Source organism: Myxocyprinus asiaticus, chromosome 29 (assembly GCF_019703515.2).
Source record: "Myxocyprinus asiaticus isolate MX2 ecotype Aquarium Trade chromosome 29, UBuf_Myxa_2, whole genome shotgun sequence".
In the NCBI taxonomy this organism is placed as follows: domain Eukaryota; kingdom Metazoa; phylum Chordata; class Actinopteri; order Cypriniformes; family Catostomidae; genus Myxocyprinus; species Myxocyprinus asiaticus.
In genome coordinates this window covers 1,745,001-1,771,308 of record NC_059372.1, presented here as the reverse complement: position 1 = coordinate 1,771,308, position 26,308 = coordinate 1,745,001, and the positions used below count along the sequence as shown (strand labels likewise).

At 38.8% G+C, this 26,308-nt stretch overlaps 1 protein-coding gene across 1 annotated transcript; it reads right to left on the bottom strand.

Moving 5' to 3' along the window:
* Positions 1 to 1,193: 1,193 nt before the first annotated feature.
* Positions 1,194 to 24,915, bottom strand: LOC127420282 (calcitonin gene-related peptide type 1 receptor-like). The gene is made up of 13 exons (XM_051662446.1): positions 24,705 to 24,915; positions 15,382 to 15,484; positions 14,802 to 14,967; positions 14,009 to 14,116; positions 12,781 to 12,893; positions 11,212 to 11,303; positions 10,879 to 10,990; positions 10,541 to 10,700; positions 10,382 to 10,442; positions 10,133 to 10,196; positions 7,510 to 7,728; positions 7,230 to 7,271; positions 1,194 to 2,057 (listed from the first exon to the last, which is right to left on the bottom strand). Exons 2-13 carry the CDS (start codon positions 15,433 to 15,435, stop codon positions 1,785 to 1,787), a joined length of 1,464 nt encoding a protein of 487 aa, XP_051518406.1. The 5' UTR covers positions 15,436 to 15,484; positions 24,705 to 24,915; the 3' UTR covers positions 1,194 to 1,784.
* Positions 24,916 to 26,308: the final 1,393 nt, after the last annotated feature.

Sequence of the window (26,308 nt, the reverse complement as noted above, 5' to 3'; positions counted from 1 at the left end):
AGCATTCAAGAAGGCCATGATCTTTATGCAGGACAATACTCCATCACATGCATCCAAGTACTCCACTGCTCGGCTAGCCAGCAAGGGCCTCAAAGATGCCCAAATAATGACTTGGCCCCCTTCCACACCTGACTTAAATCCTACTGAGAACTTCTGGGCCCTTCTCAAATGTGAAGGAAGACAATACACCTCTTTGAACAGCATTTGGGAGGCTGTGGCTGCTGCTTCAGTGAAAGTTGATGATGAACAGATCAAGAAACTGACAGGCTCCATGATTGGAAGACTCATGGCGGTTATTGGTCACTGAATATTTTTGAAAGGCCAAAACTGTTATTTAATTGACATTTTGTGTTAATTATTTGTTGCACCTACTCTAAAAATTGAGAATAAACCATTGAGTTGGGAGAAATTATTTTTGTAATTTAGTTGCCTAATAATTGTGCACACTTATATATTCCCCTGAGAAAGAAAAAAATCACTTTTTCTTTGTTAAACATTCAGGTTTGAGGTTCAATAACATTTTGGATTGACTGAGAGTAATGTGTTTTGTTGAACAATAAAATTAATCCTGAGGAATACAATGTGCCTAATTGTGCACGCAGTGTAAAGTGATTATTTATGATTATGTTATTCTGTTGACAGCCATAGTTTTTTACTGTATTAAATAATAATAATATTTGTTTCTCCATTTGTGATCCATGCAGGAAAAAAGTTGGATTTGGAATGACATGAGGGTGAGTAAATGATGGCAGAATTTTCATGAATTTGAATAAATATGTGAAACAGTATGTGGGTGACTCAATAGTTTGTGTGCACAATAAGAAAGACACAAGAAAAGTGCTCCACCAGGATAAAGCATGGAAAATAACCCGCTTTAAGAAAATAGAATATGAGCACTTGGATTTCCTTGATCCTGTCGTGTAATGTCTGCAGATGCATATAAAACTTGAGTGATTCATCCTCCCATTCATGTGAACAAAACCAGTGTGTGACTCAGTATCCTGACATGCTTTTCAAATAAATACTTAAACTTCATGGACGTATGCATCATCCAAGCAATTATCCCTTACAAAACATACTGTATTTATAGTATTGTGCCGCAATGGTATGGTAATCTGACCAACACAGCCAATGTTCCCAGTCAAACACTAATTAACTGAGCGAAGGAAAATTAAGCCAACTTATACAGTAGATCCCTCAGTGCAAGTACTTTTATTGAGTTTCATTGTGTACAATACACAAAGAGTGAGATCACATTTATGAACATCAATATGGAATGTTTTCCAATTGCCATAAAACCTTTAATAAAACATTATAACATCAAACAAAATCATAAAAACACCTCTTAACATTCAGTGGAAAATGCAAGTGCTTGTCTAACAGCTAATGTTACAATGTAACATGTTAAACATACAATTTAGGAAAAGTTACAATGTGGAAATATTTATTGGTATTTTCATATTAATTCCTTGAATTTACACTTAAACTTAAATCTGCCAGAAGTTTAGCATGATTGAATGATGCTAACATATCGCTAACTTAACAAGCAGTCTGACAGCTGGCCAACGTGAAAAGTGGTTCGAGTGATCGGATTACGGAACGCTTTGGATCACTTTTTTTAATGACTTGTGATCTGATCACCTGAGATGGATTTTAATATCAGGTGTAAACAGCGCCACAGTCTCTAGATGGTTTTATGTGTGTTTTTACATTCAGAACATCAAAACAGGAACTTTATCAACAGCACTGTTGTGTAAACAGAATTTCTTCTACTTGATGGATGATCAGATTTCAGACGACTCTGAAATTATGCTTTTCTCGGGTTCTCCGTTCGAGTAGCGTTTGCCGTTGCTCTTGCCGTTGAGCGCATACATGGCAGTGTGCGTCTTCTCATTACTTGCGTTGCATGGGATGTGGTCAAGACTGAAAGTTACGCGGCTCGTTTCTGTGATGGAGGAGTTTGTGTGATAGTTGCAGTGTGTATCGTTCTTCACCAGGTGGCGCTGTCTCCACTGACAGCGATACAGCGCGAACTTACGCCTGAGCGCTGACTGCACCTGCAATAGAGAAAAGCAGTGTTAAAACCAGTATGTGTACAGTTTCTTCTCTGTTGGCTACGTTCAGGAATTAATACTATTTGTTGTTTTGTTTTTTTTTAAGTTTTTTTTTGGGGGGGGATTTTTCCCCTTTTTCACCCAGTTTGGAATGCCCAATTCCCAGTGCGCTTTTTAAGTCCTCGTGGTCGCGCAGCAATCTGGGTGGCGGAGGATGAATCCCAGTTGCCTCCGCTTCCGAGACCAATCAACCCGAGCATCTCATCACGTGCATAGAGTCACATGGGGTAACTTCCTTGTGGTCGCTGTAATGTGGTTCGTTCTCGGTGGGGCGCGTGGCTTGTTGAGCGCGTTGTCATGGAGACATAGCGCGTGTGGAGTCTTCACGCCATCCACTGCGGCATCTGCGCTCAACTCACCACGTGCCCCAACGAGAACGAACCACATTATAGCAACGAGGATGTTACCCCATGTGACTCTACCCTACCTAGCAACCGGGCCAATTTGGTTGCTTAGGAGACCTGGCTGGAGTCACTCAGCACGCCCTGGGCCCCCTTTTTAAAAAGAGTTTGAAATAGTGGGTGGCGGAGAGAAACAAATTATCATCAAAATATTTAAAATTACAGTCTTGATCAAAACAAAATAGGTATTGTGTGAAAACTTAGAAGTTCTACTTTTTAATGCATGTAGGCATTATGACCAAAACTGAACAAGTGCTTTGAAATTTGCAGACAAAGTGTTTTTTTTTTATATAATTAATAAGAGTAGAATACAACCAGCCTATTTGTTTTACTCACAGACAGAAATATCACGAGTAATAGCTAAGTATATGTCTTTGACAATTATGTTGGTGTTGCTTTTTTGCCACATTTTCATTTATAACTTCATGAAAAATGAACAGAACATAAAATATCATATGTTCAGATGATCAGGCAATCAGATGCATAGATCATTAGATAATCCACATGAAGCACAATGTTACATATGACCACCAGGAGATGGCGCCAAATACATGACACAGACTCAATGATGACTCAAATGACACAGAATGAAACTCATTCTGTGAAATCTCATTACTAAAATCATGTCTGCATGCTATGCAAACCTTTAGTCACTGTTGTGCATGTATAATTAGTTCTTATATAAAATAATGATGTTTTATTTTATAAATATAAATTATTTTTGTAATGCTATATGTTTTGATTGCTTTGTCGTATCAACACAAAATGTTTCTCAGGTCCAGTTGACATGATTAGGATCAAAACAAAAGCAGTTTATCGGAGCCACCTTATTTACACCCAGAGATATATATAATGTCAAAGAAAAAAAATAAATAAAAAAAAGGACATTTTTGGCTAAATTTTTCAGCAGTTTCTTAGGCTGAGAGTCTCAGAATGTATCAATCTATATTATTAAAAAACCTGAAAAGTTTTCTTAACAATGATGACAAACACCCTCCTTGTTTTTTGTGTTTTTTTCCCCCTTGTCATAAGCCTTTAATTTTGGTAATGCCACTGAAACAGGAAATCGTCAAGAACACCTTCAGAGCTTAACTCTGGTGCATTTCTGAACTGCCACCAACAATTTTTCACACACAAATTTAAAAGCTCCCCATTCACACATACTGTGGTCTAATTGCATACATTTTTTCTATATTTTTCTTCTTCAGAAAACCACCCAAATTTAAAAAAAGACTATTGTATACAATTACAATCTTATGAGGAACACAAATAAAAAATAAACTTTTTTTTGTGTTGTCCTACATTTTTAAGCATGCAATTCTGGTTCTGTTCACTCTATATTATTTTGAAAAGTCTCATTTTATTCCACTAGATGACAGCAAGTACTAGAAATAAAAAATGTTCTCTATCACATTCAATCAAACTATACAGATCTGAAATGTAGGTGGCGCTCTAACACATTTTATCCCTCACAGATGCGCTCGTCCATAGACATTCAGTCTAATTTTCAGTTCAAGCACCACCCTCATTATTTCATTAAATATCTCGGTCTCTGAGTGGACTAGAAATCATATTTCACTTGGTGATACTTTTGAAAATCTCTCAAACTGTGGTATTAGGGCAAAAAAACTGTACTGTACAGTCACATTCCTGAGAATGAGAGATTTCATTTGATATATGACGAGTGTTATGTGAAAGACGTTCATATTCATATTTCTACCACATTACCTTTAGATGGCGCTTATTTGCGATGTGGATTTTTTCAGCCCTTGTTATTTTTATATTTTTATATGTACATAAATGAAAAGTTCAGATTCTACGTTTTCAAACGATACCACATATGCCTAACTTATGTGTCCTGGGACACGTGAACAGTGGTTTTAAGCATAAACTTATTTCGTGATATAGCGCCCCCCCTTTGGACCGTAGAGTTTAAAGGGTTTAATAATCGTTTTCTTATTTGTTGATTTTTTACAATGGGTTTATTAAAGTTTAAACTGGCAAACGCTTGTTAAATCCAGTAATGTGGTGATACAATATTATATTAAAGCATACTTTTTCTCAGGGGGGCCTGGGTATCTCAGCGAGTACTGATGCTGACTACCTCGCTGGAGTTGCGAGTTCGAATCCAGGGTGTGCTGAGTGACTCCAGCCAGGTCTCCTAAGCAACCAAATTGGCCCGGTTGCTAGGGAGGGTAGAGTCACATGGGGTAACCTCCTCGTGGTCGCTATAATGTGGTTCTTGCTCTCGGTGGGGCGTGTGGTGAGTTGTGCGTGGATGCCGCGGAGAATAGCGTGAAGCCTCCACACGCGCTACGTCTCCGTGGCAACGCGCTCCACAAGCCACATGATAAGATGCGCGGATTGACGGTCTCAGACACGGAGGCAACTGAGATTCGTCCTCCGCCACCCGGATTGAGGCGAGTCACTACGCCACCACGAGGACTTAGAGCGCATTGGGAATTGGGCATTCCAAATTGGGGAGAAAAAAAAATAAATAATTTTTTGTGGTCAACACAATCATTCAGTGTCAATAAGAGAAAAATCAACATAATATCAAAATGTATTCATAATATTTTTTATCAATAAACTGCTTCAAAAGTAGTCCATGTTTCATGTGTAATTTTTGCCTTATATTATCTAGCATTATTATTAATGATAGTTCACGCTCAGTTACAGTGTCCTATTCATTGTAAAAAACATTTTCTTAATGCCATTAATTGACCTGTGCGAAGTTGGCCCCCCACCCAACGCAAATGTCGGCAAAATAGTCTCAATCGTTTGTGCTCCGTTTGTGCTGGTTTTTGCTGCTTCAGTTTTTTAGATATTAAAATAATATTTATAGGTCATTCTGAGGTCACTCAGCCCCCCCACATGCTCCAAATTCACCCCAAATAGTGTCAGTCGTTTGTGCCGGTAAAAGTTTCGTTTGTGCTGCTTCGGTTTTTAAAATATTAGACGTTGAATTGTCTATGTATTATAATAAAATTAAATAATACATACATACATTTCTGAAATGAAACTTCAAGATCAAAAGTCCAGCAATCTTTTGGTCTGGGTGAAAGAGACCCTGTGACATCACTACTGCCATTAGTTTCATGATCACATTCATGAGTAAACCCTAAAGCAGTCCAGATGTTGTGTCTATTTAATTTAACAGAAGTGTATAGAGCCTTTGCAGTGATCTTGTTTTCTAGCTGCATACTAAGCTCTGTCCAGATGCTCTGATTAGGAGTCGCTATGTTGCCATTTTGGACTATGGCCTCTTCTGATGAACACAGGACAGTGAAAATGAAATCTGTCGACTGCTGGTTTCTTGGGCATCTGGCATAAGCAAAACATAATTACCCACTTAAATAATCCTGACTCAAAAATGTCATGTTCAGTATAAACTTGTTTTCATGTATTACTGTATTGGTCCGAATATAAGGATAATATAATATAGTAATAATATATAAGGATAATAAATCTTATATTAGGACCAATATGGTAATGTTGACCCCTAGATGCACAATGTATTCAAAAACTAACAAGGGTCACATGTGCAACTGTAATTAGCATATATTAGTATTAGCAATGAGATTTCTGTTCAATAAACATTGACAATCTTAGCTCTCTTGAATGTTGTACCATTATTCTTGAAGTTAACAAATAATATTGTAACTGACAGTGTTAAAACATTGTACTTACATTGGCCAGAAGTTTGATTTATATGGACTTTTTGTCTACTAACTCTACACTAATTTCCACAAGAGCATCTTGAACAGAAGTGTCACTTGCACCTAGTGATGGCAGTGAAGTGTAGCAGATGATACTCCAAATAAAAAGTTCAATCAGGAAAGACCAGTGAACGAAGTAAAGATAATTGTTTATTGAACAAATGATGTGATGATTAGTCTTGACAGAAAGTCTTCGGCAGTTCGACTCTAAAAGTGTGTTCACATCGAGGAGATTTGAGCTTTTGTTCTCGTGAGCGAAAGTGAGTGACAGAAAAAGAGTCCGACAGACACCGGATGAATATTGAGCTGCTGCTGTCTGAACACCAATACGTTTTTAATAAACACCATAGCGACTACAGAAACATTGATAAGAAGGAGTTGTTGTTGTATTAAAACATCATCATCCAACATTTTGGTAAGAGACTGAAATGACAAACCCGAAATAAAATGCTCACTGCTCATAAATCGTACTGACTACACACAAAACAAGAGAGACCTATTTTAGAAATATATAATATAGTAGCCGAATATGTAGTAATCAGAATGACCGAGACTAACGTATATTTGATTTTTGTGACCATTAAGTGAACTATTTTATTCTGTCAGTATTGTATTCAATAAATATCAGCATTTATCATTCGCCTATGTCTAATTTTTAAAAAACCGAAGCAGCACAAACGAAACTTTTACCGGCACAAACCAGCACAAACGACTGACACTATTTGGGGTGAATTTGGAGCATGTGGGGGGGCTGAGTGACCTCAGAATGACCTATAAATATTATTTTAATATCTAAAAAACCGAAGCAGCACAAACCAGCACAAACGGAGCACAAACGATTGAGACTATTTTGCCGACGTTTTGCGTTGGGTGGGGGGCCAACTTCACGCAGGTCAATAATTGCACTGAAGGCCTAGACTAAAAAAATGCACGGACCGCCACTGATTTTACCATTATCTCTTAGTGAAGTTTAACATTTAAACAGGGAGTCATACCTCTCTATTGCAGAAACAGAAGATAATGGCCACCAGGAGACCCTGAAAAGAGATACAGAGATAAAACAAACACATTACAGTAACAGTCAATAAAATACACACTACACACCAGATAGTCTGTGAAACTGCTTTACAAGCATTATGTGCTTGTGATATAAAAAATGCAGTTGAAAAGAGTACAAGGAGGACTTTTTTAAGGTCCTTGTGAGGTAATTTTACTGTAATGTCTCCATTTGCTTTTGTTGAACTTGTAGGAACATTATTCTCCAGTGATATCTACCTGAAAATGTGACAAGATGTTCATGAATAACTCGTAGACGGCAAATGCAATGCGTCCGTTGGGCTGAAGTGGCACCAGGATGAACTGCGCTCCCAGAAGAGGTACCAGGATGATGGTGGCACGCACCGCTTTCATGTAGACGTTTGTCTCAGTCTGGTGAGTGACCCGCAGTTTAGTGATCAACACCCGCACGATGTTCAAGAGGAAGAACAGATTCACCTGTGCGGGGAGACATTTGAATAGCTTACAAAAAACATGAAAAGTGACATGAAAAACCTTAGACTTCAGAAGGACAGACAGATAGATAGACAGAAACAGTGGCAAGAAAAAGTATGTGAACCCTTTTGAATTATCTGTTTTTCTACATTAATCGGTCATAAAATGTGATCTCATCAAGTATAGACAAACACAATGTGCTTAAGACTAACAACACACAAACAATTATAATCATTCATGTCTTTATTGAACACATCATGTTGAACATTTACAGTGCTGTGGAAAAAGTAAGTGAACCCTTGGATTTAATAACTGGTCGATCCTGCTTTAGCATCAATAACCTCAATCAAGTGTTTCCAGTAGCTGCGGATTAAACCTGCACAACGTTCAGAAGGAATTTTGGATCATTCTTCCTCACAGAACTGCTTCAGCTCAGGGGGGCCTGGGTAGCTCAGTGGTAAAAATATGCTGCCTACCACCCCTGGAGTTCGCTAGTTCGCTAGTTCGAATCCCAGGGTGTGCTGAGTGACTCCAGCCAGGCTTCCTAAGCAACCAAATTGGCCCGGTTGCTAGGGAGGGTAGAGTCACATGGGGTAACCTCCTCGTGGTCGCTATAATGTGGTTCGTTCTCGGTGGGGTGCGTGGCGAGTTGAGCATAGATGCCACAGTGGATGGCGTGAAGCCTCCACACACGCTATGTCTCCGTGGCAACGCACTCAACAAGCTACGTGATAAGATGCGCAGATTAATGGTCTCAGAGGCAGAGGCAACTGGGATTCGTCCTCCGCCACCTGGATTGAGGCGAATCACTACGTGACCATGAGGACTTAGAAAAAAAAAAAAAAAAAAAAAAAGCACACTGGGAATTGGGCATTCCATAGGATGTCTGGTGTCTCTCTTGAGGTCACTCCACAGCATTTCTTTTGGGTTAAGGTCTGGGCTCTGATTGGGACACTCCAAAAGATTAATTTTCTTTTTTTGAAGTCATTCTGTAGTGGATTTACTTTGATGTTTAGCGTCATTGTCCTGCTGCATCACCCAACTTCTACTGATCTTCAGCTGGTGCACAGACAGCCTGACAATATCCTGTAGGATATCTTTTCCCCACGATGATAGTAAGCGGTCCAGGCCCCGAAGCAGCAGAACAGCCCCAAATCATGATACTCCCTCCACTGTACTTCACCGTTGGGATGATGTTTTCATGTTGGTATGCGGTGCCCTTTTTACGCCATATGTAGTGCTGCGTGTTCTTCCCAAACAATTCGACCTTACTTTCATCAGTCCACAAAACATTTTTCCCAGTAGTGTTGTGGAGTGTCAAGGTGGTCTTTGTCAAACTTCAGGTGTGCAGCAATGTTTTTGTTGGAAAGCAGCGGCTTCCTTCGTGAAGTCCTGCCATGAACACCATACCTGTTTTTTTTTTGTTTTTTTTTTTCTTTTCTCCCCAATTTGGAATGCTCAATTCCCAATGCGCTCTAAGTCCTCAATCTGGGTGGCGGAGTACGAATCTCAGTTGCCTCTGCGTCTGAGACCGTCAATCTGCGCATTTTATCACGTGGCTTGTTGAGCGCTTTACCGCGGACACGTATCGCGTGTGGAGGCTTCACACTATTCTCCGCGACATCCACGCACAACTCACCACGCACCCCACCGAGAGCGAGAACCACATTATAACGACCACGAGGAGGTTACCCCATGTAACTCTACCCTCCCCAGCAATCAGGCCAATTTGGTTGCTTAGGAGACCTGGCTTGAGTCATTCAGCACGCCCTGGATTCGAACTCACGACTCCAGAGTTGGTAGGCAGCGTCTTTACTCACTGAACACCATACCTGTTTAATGTTTTCTGTATAGTAGACTCCTGAACAGAGATGTTAACCAGTTCCAATGATTCCTTCAGGTCTTTATCTGTCACTCTAGGGTTCTTTATTACCTCATTGAGCATTCTGCAGTGTGTCCTTTGAGTCATCTTGACTGGACGGCCACTTCTAGTGAGAGTACCCATAGTACTAAATCATCTCCATTTATAGACAGTTTGTCTAACTGTGGACAGATGAATATCTAATCACTTCCAGATAACTTTGTAATCCTTTCCAGCTTTATGCAAAGCAACAATTCTTGATCGTAGGTCTTCTGAGATCTCTTTTTGTGAGGCATGGTCCACCATGTTTGAGTGCTTTTTATAAGTCAAAGTAGCTCTAACCCACACCTCCAATCTTGTTTCATTAACTGGATGCCAGGTTTGCCAACACCTGACTCTAATTAGCTTTTGTTGATGTCATTATTTTTATATATTTATACATAAATGCAGGTAATTCCAAAGGGTTCACATACTATTTGTTGCCACTGTAGATAGGGAGACAAGTTAGTTGATAATATTGACATATGCACATGTGATAACACTCACCAGCAGAGCGACGTGGATCGGACCGTGTGTAATATACAACAGTTTTGAGTTAATCACCCAACAGCTGTCAAACACACAGTAAATCAAAACATATGAGACAGACACCTTACAGCACACAACTGTTACCCAACAATACACAACTACCATGAACTCCTGGAAATATTGCAGGTAATGTGATAACAGGATCAAAATGTACAATTTTCATTTTAATAGTTGAAATAAAACCCGGGCCAGAAGCCCCAGATTTACTTGTCATCGTGGAAGAGCAGTCGCGCCACAGCGTGCATAACAGCAGGAATCACAGGAAAACCTGCAAAAGAGAGAAGAAAAAAAACATTATTCATGCTATCATGAACTATGATGTCATCATTACATCATCAAGATATTATTCGTCTGTTGTATACGTACCCCATCCAAGGATGTAGTACCACCCAAGCTGCTGTTTCCCCACAAACACCGCCACTATGATGAGCGTGTGCAGGTAGATTCCCTCACACAGCATCCAGAAATAAGTAGAGCATGATGTGTATTGGATTAAACTCATCAGGAATTTACAGCCAATCTGAGACTGGAAACACAACATGAACTGTGATCATATGCAATATACTCCAGTATAAAATCTGAAACATGCATATGAGGCGGCGCCAATATTTTACATCCACTGAGAGCATGCAACTGGATCCAGTGAGGTTAATGAAAGTTATATAAATGCTATTATTATTCTATAAATGTTATTGTGCACTTACAGAATCAGGTTTCACCTGCTGTTGGTTAAGCAGGGCGATGGTGGCGACTGAATTCAGGATGAATGACGTGAACATGTTTTTATGAAGAGTGATACGCTGGCAACTCAAACACCTGTGCAGGCAATACGATCATACCATTTATGCCTTTTTGGATTCACTATGAAGCCTTTTCAAAAATACATTTGTGTCTTGGGATAATCATTTGTTTTGCAAATATATTGAACTGTTTGATCGTTTACTCTTCTGTTATGAGAAGACTGTGGCTATCAGATGTCACACAGCAAAACGACTGATAGGAGCACGAGTGTTTATGTGTTTGTTGTTGCCACATACTTGAAGTAGCAGAAGATAAATATGGAAATCAGAAGTGATATGATGGAGAGGATGTGTCCCACCACAGCCAGATAGTACATCACAAAAGTAAGCTGCAGGAGAAACCACACGCACAACACAGATATTACGATATACAAGGCTTTAACCTTCCTATGGTATTGAAAAATGGCACCTCCCTTTGGTATTTGCGGTCATTTGTGACCGGAAGTTTTACATGTGTAACCTTTTTTTTTTTTGATGATGATGATGATGATACCATTTCTTCTTCCTTGAAGTAAGAACAATAAAATTATGCATTTCTTTTGGGATTTTATGCTATTTACAGGATAAACAAGCAAATTTTTGGGAAAAAAATAATAATTCAGAACCTATACTTCTATAAGTTGAAACATGAAGAAAATATGAGAATGTGACATAAATTGGAGGCAGATTGCTGCTATCTGGTGAACAAAATATAAATAACATGAGTTGAACACCATGTCATGCCAGTAACAGCCAGTAGATGACTGTAGACACATACTGTGTAGTCTGATGACTTGTAACCTAATTTTACATTTTATTACAAGATATGCATTTGGATATGTATTTAAACATTATCAAACTATTATTTGTCAAAGTTTAGCATTTTAAATTGATTTAAAGTGTTAATTTCATTATGCTGCAATCAAACCTGACCATGGTGTTACAAAGACACAGAATAAGCATTTTTCTACCAATTATTTATTTCAAACATAAATATTTAATAACTTTAAGTAAAATTCATAATAATGTCAAGAAAATGAACATCAAGAAACAGAAATTAACTGCAAAATTCTGAAAATTACAGTTTAAAATAGAAGAATCAAAGTAATGTTTCACGATTTCAAACTTTCCATAGTAAAAATGTGTTTAGCAAACGTGTGTGTGTGTGTGTGTGTGTGTGTGTGTGTCAGATTGCTGTCATCAGCTGGAAAACAACAGATGACTTGTAATGCCAACAATGACCAAAAGATGGCTGTAGAGCTCCACTTATTGATGTCCTGATTCTGTGTGTGTGTGTGTGTGTGTGTGTGTGTGTGTGTGCGCTCTGCATTGTGAGTGTGTTATCAATCTCAACCCTTAATTTCTGAGTGTGTGTGTTTAGCATTATGACTGATTGTACAAATCATTTTGACAAATGTAAAAAAAAGCTCTGTGTTATAGTCTCACCAGTTCATTTGGGTGTGTGTGAGTGTGTTTGTATGTTTTGCACTGAGGATGTTTTAGAGTCTCTCCCTGTAATTTCTGTCTGTTTTTTCTGCATTGTGGCTGATTTATTGATTGTATTTGAGAGATACAGAAAAAAATTCTCTGTTTTTTGGTCTTTCCCATTCATTTTCAATGGTCGGACAATTTTGACCGTGAATACCAAAGGTGTCACTTTCTTTTTTTTAAATGACCACTTAGACTCATCGAATCAAGCCCAATTATTATTATTAAAAAATTATTTCGGTCAAAAATGACCGAATACCATAGGAGGATTAAAAGTAAAAGATGATGATTTTTCACAGTTTGATCGTGGAGATGAATGAATCAAACTACAGCTCTCACCTCGAGTTTCTGTTTGGTGTAAGCCGAACACTCGGTGTAGTTGGACCACAGTCTGTTACTTTCTGGGTGACGGAACCACTGACCGTTGGAGTTACACACTTTGGTCACTTTCTCTGATTGAACAAAATGCAAAAGATTGAGCAAGGTTACTTTTTAAAAGTATTCCACTACAGAATACATGCTGTAAAATGTCATTTGTAATGTATTCTGTTAGATTACTCAAGGTCAGTAATGTAATCTAAATACTTTTTATAACTTCTTCAGCACTGGCAAATTCTTGTTTTGACTATAAACAAGTAAGAAAATACACTTCACTGTAAAAATACATTCTCACTAAGAATAAGATTTTTGCAGTACATCTTTGCTCTAATATCAAAGGTCATACTAGAGAAAAAAAGTTATGCTCTAATGTTAATTTTCTTCACAGAATTCATTATAAATATAAATCGCGCCTGGTAACAGATGCAGGTAAAGGCAAGAAATAGCATAGAGAAATTTAGCTTAGCATAAAGCTATATGTTCACATGACAATTTACACAAGGTTAACTATTTCTGCTGCTCCAAACTTCAAAACCCCACAGCGCTAAAATGAGTTAGAGCGCCACCTACATTTCAGATCTGTATATTGTGATGGACTGTGATAAAGCAAATCTTATTTCTAGTGCTTTCTGCCATCTAGTGGAATAAAATCAGACTTTTAAAAGTGAGGTTGAGTGAACAGAACCAGAATGACATGTTTACAAATTTAGGACAGCAAAATTATTATTATTATTTTTTTAAATTCTGTTTATCATAAGATTATAAACACACACAATATTATTTATGAATAACTGGAGTCTTTTTTTATTTATTTGGGGGGTTCTCTGAAAAATTAGACCAATTTTTTGCAATTATTCCACAGTATGTGTGAATGTGAGCTTTTAAATATGAGTGTGAAAAATTGCGGGCGGCAGCTCAAAAATGCACCAGAGTTTAAGGGGTTTTGAGATGTGCTGGAAATGACACAAACATGACATACATCTCCTGTGATGCATGTGTACATACACTGTTGGACACTGTTAGTAGACAAATTAAATCAACTAGTGAGAGTGTGAAAAATGTTTTAATCTAAAAGTCCACAGTGATAAAAGTGCCCAAAGTTTAAGACACTCGTATACATATACATATATGTGTCTGTCATGGTTTATTATGACTTTCCAAAACATTTGTTCTACATTTAAAGTCTCACCGGATGGATCAAAGTCCTGGAAGTAGGAGGGGCAGAGCTGAACAGCGGTTCCAGGTGCAGAGTCTCCCCAACAGAGCCAACCATCCCACGTGCGATTACAGTATGGGCCTGCAGGGGGAGACACAGACAAGAAGCTTTAATCTAGTTAGTATGACTTCCAAGAAAGAAACAAAGACACATGGGTTTGAATTCAGTTTTTTAGGTGAACTTTTTCTTTAAATACATATTCAGAACAAAAAAATGGGTCCCAAAACATTCAATGAGCATGTGGACAAAGAGTCACAAATCCAGAATCACTTCAGACAAGAGTGAGAGAGAGAGAGAGAGAGAGAGAGAGAGAGAGAGTGTGTTTCCTTCTAAGGCTTCTCTGTGTACAATATGAGGAAACGTGGAGCAGACTTAGTGATGCTTCCTGTCTTTCAAAAGAAAGAATAGTCTTCCTTTACACTCTTATTCTCTCATTTTTACTGCAGTGGAGTCTTGTATGCCATCGCCATGCCATTAAAAGATCACTATCACATTAGTGTTAAACAGTAATGATGATTTGTGCTCATTAAAACATTAATAACATCCTCAAAGTATCTTTCTAAACTACAGCACTGAACGATCATGTTTTTAACCCATTATCATTTCCACCGGAGATCAACTTTAGTGCAGAGAGGAGCTAATTACATTAGGAACTAGATGTGACATTTTCTGGACATAAACAACAGTGATGCTTGATTTGACATTCCAATAAAAGGCCTTAAAGTGTAACTGAGAGAGAGAGAGACGGTCCCAGCGACTCTCTGACCTGCTTCAGAACGTGGAGGGTCGTATATGATTTTGAGGTAACACTCAAACTGGGCAGACAGGATCTGCTCACGTGTCACACTCAGATCAGTAGGGGATGCCTGGATTTCTGTCTCGTCCTCTGCTGGCATCCTCGCAGCGATTACCACATCGCTACAGTAATACACCTGCAACAGGTGAGGTGTGAGCACAACACACACTGAAAGGTTTGTTTAAATATTAATTTAATGATATTGTGGATTTTACATCAAATGTATATGATAAATTATGTATTATAACAATTTATTGATAAATGTTAAAGGGATAGTTCACCCAAAAATGAAAATGCTCTCATAATTTAACAAACTTACTATTCAGAAAAGCTTTCACTTGATTATTTTCGTATTATTAATATTCTTTTGTTATACTATGTACATTTTATCATTTTATCTTTTTTTAATTTATTTTGTTTTTCCTAGCTTTAAAGGCAATTTTTAAAATATAATAATCAAGTTTTATTATTATACAATTATGTTATTTTGTAGATATAACATCAGTTTAATGTAATAATATACACATATGAACACACACACAGATCTCACCTCAGAGGTCAGCAGTGATATGAACAACAGCAGCAGTGACTGGCTTCTTCTCATGGTGCACTATCTGCCACTCAGACAGGGGGCACTAGAGAGCATCAGTGTTCTGGGGTAAAAGAGCATTTTTGACACATCAGAACTGATGAATATAAAATGCTAAGAATTGTACTAAATGCACGTAAACTTAGAGGACTGGGCGGGAATTTGTTTTTCTGAAATAGTTTTGCATTCCCTCTCAGTAAGTTTTGCGTTCCCTCGCAATAAGATTCGAGTTCCCTTGCAATAAATTTTGCATTCCGGGGGGCCTGGGTAGCTCAGTGGTAAAATACGCTGGCTACCACCCCCTGCAGTTCGCTAGTTCGAATCCCAGGGTGTGCCGAGTGACTCCAGCCAGGTCTCCTAAGCAACCAAATTGGCCCGGTTGCTAGGGAGGGTAGAGTCACATGGGGTAACCTCCTTGTGGTCTCTATAATGTGGTTTGTTCTCAGTGGGGCACGTGGGGAGTTGAGCGTGGTTGCCGCGGTGGATGGCGTGAAGCCTCCACACACGGCATGTCTCCGTGGCAACGCGCTCAACAAACCACGTGATAAGATGCGCGGATTGACGTTCTCAGATGCGGAGGCAACTGGGATTCGTCCTCCGCCACACGGACTGAGGCGAGACACTACTCGCATAGTGATTCGTCTTAATCCGGGTGGCGGAGGATGAATGAGGACTTAAAAGCACATTGAGAATTCCAAATTGGGAGAAAAAGGGGAAAAATAAAATTATTTGGCGTTCCCTCGCAATATGTTTAGCACTCACTCGCAATATGTTTTGAGTTCCCTCGCAATATGTTTTGCGTACCTTTGCAATAGTTTTGCGCTCCCTCGCAATATGTTTCGAGTTCCCTCACAATAAGTTTTGCGTTCCCTCGCAATAAGTTTAGCACTCACTTGCAATAAGTTTTGCGCTCCCTCGCAGTTCTGCGCTCCCTCGCAGTAGGTTTTGCTTTCCCTCGCAATAAGTTTTGCGTACCTTTGCAATAGTTTTGTGTTCCCTCACAATATGTTTTGAATACGTTTTGCGCTCCCTCGCAATTAATTCTGTGTTCCCTCGCAATACGTTTTGCGTGCCTTTGCAATAGTTTTGCGCTCCCTCGCAATGTGTTTTGAGTTCCCTCGCAATAAGTTTAGCACTCACTCGCAATATGTTTTGAGTTCCCTCGCAATGTGTTTTGCGTACCTTTGCAATAGTTTTGCGCTCCCTCGCAATATGTTTCGAGTTCCCTCACAATAAGTTTTGCGTTCCCTCGCAATAAGTTTAGCGCTCACTCGCAATAAGTTTTGCGCTCCCTCGCAGTAGGTTTTGCGTTCCTTTGCAATAGTTTTGTGTTCCCTCACAATATGTTTTGTGAATACGTTTTGCGCTCCCTCGCAATTAATTCTGTGTTCCCTCGCAATACGTTTTGCGTGCCTTTGCAATACATTTTGCGCTCCCTCGCAATATGTTTTTAGTTCCCTCGCAATAAGTTTTGTTTGCTATTAGTTTAACTATAGTAATATTGTGATTAACCATGGTTAATCTTGTTGTTACTATAGTTTTACTACAAATACCATGGTTTTAGTACTATTTACTACTATTTTACTACTGTTTTGTAGTAAAAATCAAAATAACCACAAAATTATGATTTTTATTAACCTAGTTTTTTTTTACTATGAATATCAAGGTTAAAATATGGTTATTTTAGTAAAACCATGATAAATATATTGCGAGGGAACGCAAAACTATTTCAGAAAAAAATTCCCACCCTGTACTCTTAGGAGCTCCGTACATGTGTCTTTTGTACTTCAGAAAACAGAAAATATATTTTCAATACAGACCAGTTCATGCTTTTAACCCAGAGTTTGTAGAAGGTCAAGTGAAATTCTGCATGTAATCGGACATTAACAAGCTTGTTTATTTTTCGAACAGGATGTCACCCACAGTTTATAAACACAGAGGTCAATGCCTTACGGCTGCAGATTTACAGTACAGTGACTCCGAAACACACACCGTGTAAATACAACTTCAGCTTACACCAACAGAAACAACATCAATGTTCTGTCAGTTTTTGACTGATGATAACAATCACAGTAAAACCACTTCATTCACAGCATTAACCGATCAACAAAACTTCTGTTTTATTTAATGTTTCAGTCATAATTATTACATCACTTTCTCACAGTTTTGTTGTATGGAGGAGAGGAAAATAATGGGGCAGAAAAGTCTACTGTTATTAACCATAATAACTGTGGGTCAAATACATATAATACATATAAATATATATGAACCTGACGATCATTGGTAAAAGTACTGAAGTAATTCATGTCCTGCTAATATGAACTTCTACAACAGTCTCTAGAGGCTGTTAAATGAGTGTCGTGTATTTGTGAGTAATGTCTTTCCCATGAGCTCTCGCCTGGGCGGATCAACAGTTTGAGGTCAAGGGTCAAGATCACAAGGGACACTGCAGACATGGGAAACATCCATAGTGCAAACATTGCAGCATCTTTAATTACAGCAAATAAGGCCCTGTGTTACAGTATGATGTTTGATGCAAATCATGGTAAAATCACTCGGTGAGTGAATAATGGTTTAATTCTCATTTCCCTTTAAATATCTGTGTCTTTCTCTCTCAGATCTTCACTATTTCTGGTTCCTCAGAGTTATTTATTTTTGCTCTGATAGGCAACAGGAAGTGGAAGAGAGGCATGATTTCCCGTGTCGTCTGTGTGTTTCCGTCCTGGTTGCCCAGTAACGTGAGGATAAAGATAAGCCATTGTTGCATTTGACAAAAGAGACGCACCGCAAAATCACAAATACCTCAAAAATCCCACAGCGTTCACTGTGTGTGTTTGCTCAGTATTCAGTAATAAAACTGTTTGATATGCTGGAATCGGAAAGAAATCTTTCAGAAAATGGGATTGGGAATTTTGTTCACGTTATACAGCCGTTAATCAGCTGCTGCCAAAACGAGATCACATTCATGAGAACTTCCTGCCAATCAGTATGAACGGATCATTTGACTTTCACTCAAACAAGTTTCATTAAACAGCAAACATTTGGGTGATTCTCACAAAAACTGTCATGAAAATGTCAGCTCCTATTTTACTCCAAACTCAAAAGAAACTAATTATAAAAATATAGAAAATTAAGCCTATTTAAAGATAAATTAGGAAGAATCATTATTGTTTTAGGAGAAATTCAGGGACAAGTTTGATTTTGGATAATAATTATGCACCTAACGCTGATGATCAGGGCATTTTTATAGATCTTGAAGGGATGTTGCAAACCGCTGACACCCCTCATGATATAATATTGGGAGGAGACTTTAATCTTTTGATTGACTCAGTCCTTGATAATAGTGAAGGAAAAAAAAATGTGTAAGCCCCCTAGAGCAACACTGACGCTCCACAGGATGTGTAAAAATCTTGGTCTTACAGATATTTGGAGACTTTTGAACCCATCTGGTAGGGACTATACATTTTTTTCATCAGTCCATAAGATTTATTCTAGAATAGATTTTTTCTAGTCCCTCATTTCATCTGTTGTGGATTGCTCAATTGGAAACATTTTATTCTCAGATCACACCCTGGTGAGTTTAGAGGTGTTGCCACATACGGAGAAAAAGAAATCATATACTTGGCGCCTTAATGTTTCCCTTTAGCAAAATCCTGAATTCCAACAAATGTTGAAGACTGAAATCAGTGTTTATATGGAGACCAACGGTTCCTCAGTATCCTCTGTGGGCATGGCTTGGGAGGCACTTAAGGCGGTTCTTAGGGGCCGGATCGTACAGTACTGTATGCCTCATTCATTAAAAAATCCAAAGCATGAGAACTCGTGGAAATGGAAGGGAACATTAAAAGTGCCGAGGCAGAGCTGAAGCGCCGTATGTCAGCTGATGGCCTCAGAGAATTGACCCGATTGAACTATAGATATAATACTATTTTGTCACAGAAAGTGGAGTTTTGGTTATTCAGGGCAAGACAGTCATACTTTGAGTCGGGGGACAAAGCAGGGAAGCTTTTGGCTAGATAAATAAAGCAGAGAGAGTCTTTTTCTACCATTCCCTCAGTGAAATCTGCTGGCGGTGAAATATTTACCTCGGCCATTGATATTAATAATGCTTTTAAAGAAATCTATCTTGATCTCTATAGTTCCACGTCTTCATCTACTGATGAAGATATTAGAAACTTTGTGGAACCATTAGATCTCCCTAAACTGACGAATGAGCAAAAAAAATTCTCTTGATTCTGAGATAATCTTGGAGGAGCTTGACGAGGTAATTAAGGCCTTACCTACAGGCAAGACTCCGGGGCCAGATGGTTTTGCCGCTGAATTTTTAAGATCTTATGCTACAGAACTGGCTCCACTTTTGTTAGAAGTTTATACTGAATCATTAAAGAATGGAAAGCTTCCTCCAACCATGACACAAGCCCGGATCAGTCTGATTCTTAAAAAGGACAAAGATCCAAGCGACTGTAAGAGCTACCGTCCAATTTCCCTGATCCAGCTAGATGTAAAAATTTTGGCTAAACTTTTGGCTAACCGATTAAGTAAAGTTATGACATCTCTTATACATATAGATCAGGTGGGGTTTATTCGAGGCCATAGCTCTTCTGATAACATTAGGCATTTCATCAATATTATGTGGTCAGTGGCGAATGATCAGACTCTGGTCACTGCCATCTCACTTGACACCGAAAAGGCATTTGATATGGTAGAATGGGATTATCTTTTTAAGATTTTGGGAACACACAGGTTCGGGAGTACTTTTATTGGTTGGATTAAGTTACTTTATATACACCCTGTAGTGGCGGTACAAACAAATTGATTAATTTCAGATTATTTTACTCTGGATAGGGGCACTCGACAGGGTTGCCCTCTTTCCCCATTATTGTTCTGTCTTGCCCTGGAACCATTAGCAGCCGCGATAAGGAAGGAGGATGATTTTCCAGGGGTGACGGCGGGAGGTGTGGCACATAAGCTTCTGCTTTACGCAGATGATATTTTATTATTCGTCTCTGACCCCATTAGATCTTTGCCTTGCCTCCACAGAATTATTAATTCCTTTTCCAAGTTCTCAGGATACAAAGTCAACTGGTCTAAATCCGAAGCTTTGGCTCTGACAGTGTCTGCACCTTCCAGTGGCCCAAACAGGGCATTAAGTATTTGGGTATTTTATTCCCAACAAATTTGTCTGATTTAGTTAGAGTTAATTTTGACCCTTTAATAAAACGGTTTGAGCGATGTGGACAGGTGGACTTTGTTACATTTATCAATGATTGGGAAGGTTAATGTTATTAAAATGAACTGTATTCCAAAATTTAACTACCTGCTACAATCTCTCCCTGTAGATGTCCCCCTTTCTTATTTCAAGCAATTTGATAGCATAACGAAGTCCTTCATTTGGAATGGTAAACGTCCCAGATTACACTTCAGTAAGTTACATAGGCCGATTGACAAAGGTGGGCTAGGCCTACCCAAGATTTTGTTTTATTATTATGCATTCGGTGTCAGACATTTGGCTCATTGGTCGCTTCCAACTGAAAGAGCCCCTCCCTGGTTCTGCATTGAACAAGAAGTTCTTGCCCCTATTTTGCCATTACAAAGCCTTTCTGTCAATCTAACCAGAGAAGTTAAATCACACCCTGTTGTTTTACATTTGCACTCAGTATGGACAAAAGTGTCCAGAGTGTTTAATTCAGATATTTATCAAATTGTTGCCTCGAGCCTATGGCTAAACCCCAAACTATGCATTAATAAGTCCCCTTTTTGTTGGTCAGAGTGGATTGCGAGGGGGGTTAATACACTCGGTGATCTTTATGAGAGCGGTGTGATGAGATCCTTTGAAAATCTGGTTCAATATTTTGAGATCCCCAGATCTCAGTTTTTTAGGTATCTTTAATTACGCCACTTGCTCTGAACTATTTTTGGGAATAGCATACACCCCCCTAAAGCAGCAGATACTCTAGGAGAGGTGATTTCTGCTTTTGGAAAAGGCCATGAGGCATCAGTGTATTACTCCTTATTAATTCAGAGTCTGGGGGACGGAGTCTCAACCACTCTCAAGAGATTATGGGAGAAAGATTTAAACCTAGATTTGGAGGAGAGAGAATGGGCTAGGATTTTAAAAAACATAAAAACTGCATCAAGAGATGCAAGGGTGCACCTTATATATTCAAGATTTTGCATCTGTTCTATTGGACCCCCTCTAAATTGTATAGGCTTGGTCTTAAAGACACACCCACCTGCTGGCGATGCCAATCAGAGGAAGGAGACATGGCCCATGTTTTTTGGTGGTGCGCTGAGATTCAGGAATTTTGGTTGAAGGTTCAGAGTGTTCTGTGTGACGTGTTGGGCATTCGGATTTCGTTTTGCCCCAGACTCTGTGTTTTGGGTGATGGGGCGGTCATCGATGTAGGTGATAAATACATAAACAATTGGGTCCTCACCAGTGCGATGATAGGCAGGCAGATTGTTTTAAGGGGTTGGAAGTCGGTGGGAGCACCCTCAATTTGGGAGTGGTGCAAGGAGATGGGAAGGGTGGCAGCCTTCGAAGTGGTAACATGTAGAAGGCTGGGGATATGGGATTCTTTTATTGGGAAATGGGGTAGATATTTGATGTTTTTGGGGGGCTCTCGCAGTGGGTCTGTGGAGAGAGAGGTATAGTTTAGAGTTGTATGTTTATTATATGTGTATGTGTATGTATGTGTGTATATATATATATTTATTATTATTTTATTCTCTGCATGTGTGTGTACTTATTAAAGACCACTGGGATGTTCGTTTGGGGTCGGGTGGGGTTCTTGATTGGGGAGGGGAAGTAGTGGGAGTTATTGTTGAATCATTGTATATATGTTTTGTTCTTCTTTGTTTTGAAAATTAATATAAATGTTAATCACAAAAAAAGAAAAGAAAATGAAGCCTATTTTTAGGTCCTTAAAAGTGTCCTGAAAATAATGTTACAATGCAAAAAAATCTTTATGGTCAAAGCTGTCTTCATGTTGTTTATGCAAAATATAATTTCATATTTTTATGTACTGATTTGGGGTTAAATGAGCATTTTCTTGACAGGTCTTGTGAGAATCGCCCATTTTTGTGTGATGACAAACACAATTGCAGCAGGTATTACGAGAGAAACAGCTTATCAAATGTATATTATATACATTACTGCTTTTGTGTGTACTGTATCTAAATTTGCATGCGTGTGTTTTTGTGTGTGTGTTTGACTCTTTTCCTAACATATACTGTTATTTTTGTATTCAGTAATGAGAAAATAAGAAAGCTTACAATCTTACACAAGCACACACACACACACACAAACAAACACACAAGCACACATGTACACACACACACAAACACACTCAAACACACACACAAACACAACACACACACACTAGGGTGTTCTGGGTAGTTGCTAAGTGGCTGCTACGGTGTTCTGAGTGGTTGCTAGGGTGTTCTGGGTGGTTGTTAGGGTGTTTTGGGTGGTTGCTATGTGGATGCTAGAGTGTTCTGGGTTGTTGTTAGGGTGTTTTGGGTGGTTGCTATGTGGTTACTAGAGTGTTCTGGGTTGATGTTAGGGTGTTTTGGGTGGTTGCTATGTGGTTACTAGAGTGTTCTGGGTTGTTGTTAGGGTGTTTTGGGTGGTTGCTATGTGGCTACTAGAGTGTTCTGGGTTGATGTTAGGGTGTTTTGGGTGGTTGCTATGTGGCTACTAGAGTGTTCTGGGTTGTTGTTAGGGTGTTTTGGTGGTTGCTATGTGGCTGCTAGAGTGTTCTGGGTTGTTGTTAGGGTGTTTGGGGTGGTTGCTATGTGGTTACTAGAGTGTTCTGGGTTGATGTTAGGGTGTTTTGGTGGTTGCTATGTGGTTACTAGAGTGTTCTGGGTTGATGTTAGGGTGTTTTGGGTGGTTGCTATGTGGTTACTAGAGTGTTCTGGGTTGTTGTTAGGGTGTTTTGGGTGGTTGCTATGTGGTTACTAGAGTGTTCTGGGTTGTTGTTAGGGTGTTTTGGGTGGTTGCTATGTGGCTTCTAGAGTGTTCTGGGTTGATGTTAGGGTGTTTTGGGTGGTTGCTATGTGGCTACTAGAGTGTTCTGGGTTGTTGTTAGGGTGTTTTGGTGGTTGCTATGTTGTTGCTAGAGTGTTCTGGGTTGTTGTTAGGGTGTTTTGGGTGGTTGCTATGTGGTTACTAGAGTGTTCTGGGTTGATGTTAGGGTGTTTTGGGTGGTTGCTATGTGGTTACTAGAGTGTTCTGGGTTGTTGTTAGGGTGTTTTGGGTAGTTGCTATGTGGTTACTAGGGTGTTCTAGGTAGTTGCTAAGTGGCTGCTACGGTGCTCTGAGTGGGTGTTTATTGTTCCAGGTTAAAAAAGCCCATTTCCCAAATCTCTATGATGTTGTTGTCTCTAGATAGATGGCCAATTATTTTTTCCATAAATCTTATCTCTTAACAGCACACCTCTCTTGAGATATATTCATGTTTGTAGCACAAACACTGCAGGACGACTTACACATTGAACAGTTAACAGTTATGTTTAGTTCAGTTACATCATTAACTCATATGAGCAATAGCAATGGTGATGCTTCCCTTAACAAACACTAATAGTTAGGCTATCCTGCTGAAGTAGGTCTTCAATCTGAAGCTCAATACACAACACACAACCCACAACAATCCCCAGTTTTCCCCATATGAGTTCTACACTGAGAGGAACCAGCTGTAATACTCAGAAGCTCTGTTCCAAAACCTAGTGAGCTACCTTGTTGTCTACTGTCTACATAGGCAGCATACTTATTCCTGACTTAAATGGAAAACAAAGAAACTAAACTCACAAATTCAGTTGAGTTTAGCTGAGAGGTTATTTAACAGTTGTAAGTGAACAGAGAGTCCAAAGCACACAGACCCTATTAATACCCCAAACAGCTGCCTGGCAGGGCAACATGTACCAGCACCGCAGGGTGGGCAATGTGCCCTTAGACACCCGTGACGCCTCTTAAGTGCCCTTGAAAGTGGACATGAGGAAAGGGCTCACTAGAAAACACACACTACTGTCGCCAAACTGACTACAAAACTGTAATCAATGACAATGTAATCTCGCAACGAATACATTTATTAGACTATTTATTAAATTAATATTAGGTTATATCAACAAGCCAAAGCATTAACAGAGATGACAAAGTCTGATTTCATGACAGATTTTAAAGTGATTATTAGTTCACACTACAACAGTATAAGAGAGATATTCTAAGAGAATATAAAGAACACAAATAAAAGAAAATAATTGAAATATTGATGTTTTCTTACCGTTCTGGTGTGTGAGGTTCGTCAGGAGTGTGTGAATGTTTGGTCCTTTCAACAGTGTTTGATTATCTGCGGATCTGCTCCACCTCCATCACAACCCCTTCACAATAAAAACATCCTGATAATTTATTATAATAATTAATATTATGTGTATTTACTCTATGAACAGTTCTTTCATGTATTAGTTATTAAAGTTAAACTTAATTGCTGGAAAAGGTTTACTTGCGTCTCTATCCGGGATGTTCAGTGCAACACTGCCGGCTGCTGGTCAGAGAAGAAATTATTGGTCAAATTTAATGATTTTAAATGGAATATGGTGTTTTAAAACCAAGATAATGCATGATTCCTACTAACAGTAATATCTTCATATTTTTTTTTATTTTTATTATTATAAAAATGACATATTTATTTATCGAAGTCAAGATAAACAAGACGTTAATAAATAACCAGGGCTGGCTGTTGCACTTTTTGTCTCCAGTAAATATTTCTCAGGGTAAGAAAGTCCATTTTTGTGCACTCAGCAAGTTTTGCTAGTTTAAAGTTTGCTAGTTTTTTTTGTTTTTACACATAAAGACACGAAATGCACTTTTTAAAAATATGGTTAAACTGATTTACAATACACTTGCATTAGAAATAAGACTCCAGTCATGTCAGTAGCTCCAAAAAAGCAGTTTAATTTTACGTTGAGAGGGTCGCCCCCTCATGGGCGCGGCCATGTTGACGGCACGCGCGCTAAACGCGGTTAATTCAAATAATCGCGATCAGGTGATGTAATAATCGTGATTGAATCCTCATTTGTTTTTAGTTTACAGTTTTACTTTTGGTCTGCAATTTTAACCTTACAAACGTTTAGCTTGCTTTGTCTGAGGCAGAACATTTTAATATAAAAATAATTAAAGGTTTTCAATTGAGCATCAGCGCAAAGCCTCGTTATTACGGACATATAGTCCATCTCGCCAACTTGGACTGCATAGCTTTATAACTACAAGCTAATCTATGAATATTGAATACCAAAGTCTCACTAGCGAGTCCGGCCATCTTTGGAACGCTATTTCCAGTCATGACAGTGCAGCTCCTATCTACTTGAATGGAGGAACACTGAAATCTCAAATACGGTTGGTCAATTTTACGATCAAAGAACATATTTCAAATCAGCAGTAAAACCTGACAACACTGGTATCATAAATTGTTGTTCTTTACCTCAGAAAACGCTAATAAATTTTTTTTTAAAAACAAAAACGCGTTTCCCCTTGCATATCTAATGCGCATGCGCGTTCTTGATTTGATTGACAGGCGGTATCTGTTTCTAAAAGATGATTGGCTCTTGTACCTGTAAGGCGGGACTTCCCTTCTACATCCGTTGGGCGTTCCAATTTCTCCCAATAATTTGAATAGAAGTGGCCTCGTCTCTGCTAAATGATCTCTGACTTGCTTTATTTTACACATGCAGAACTTCTTGTTGTGGGAAGCCACCCAAGCTTTCAAATGTTGTAGACAGTTTAGTCTATTTAATATCAGAAAACAATATCTGTGAATTTTCGTAAGTAGTAAACAGTCTCAATATCTGACTGTGAGCGTGTGGTGACATACTAAAAGAGTTTATGTGG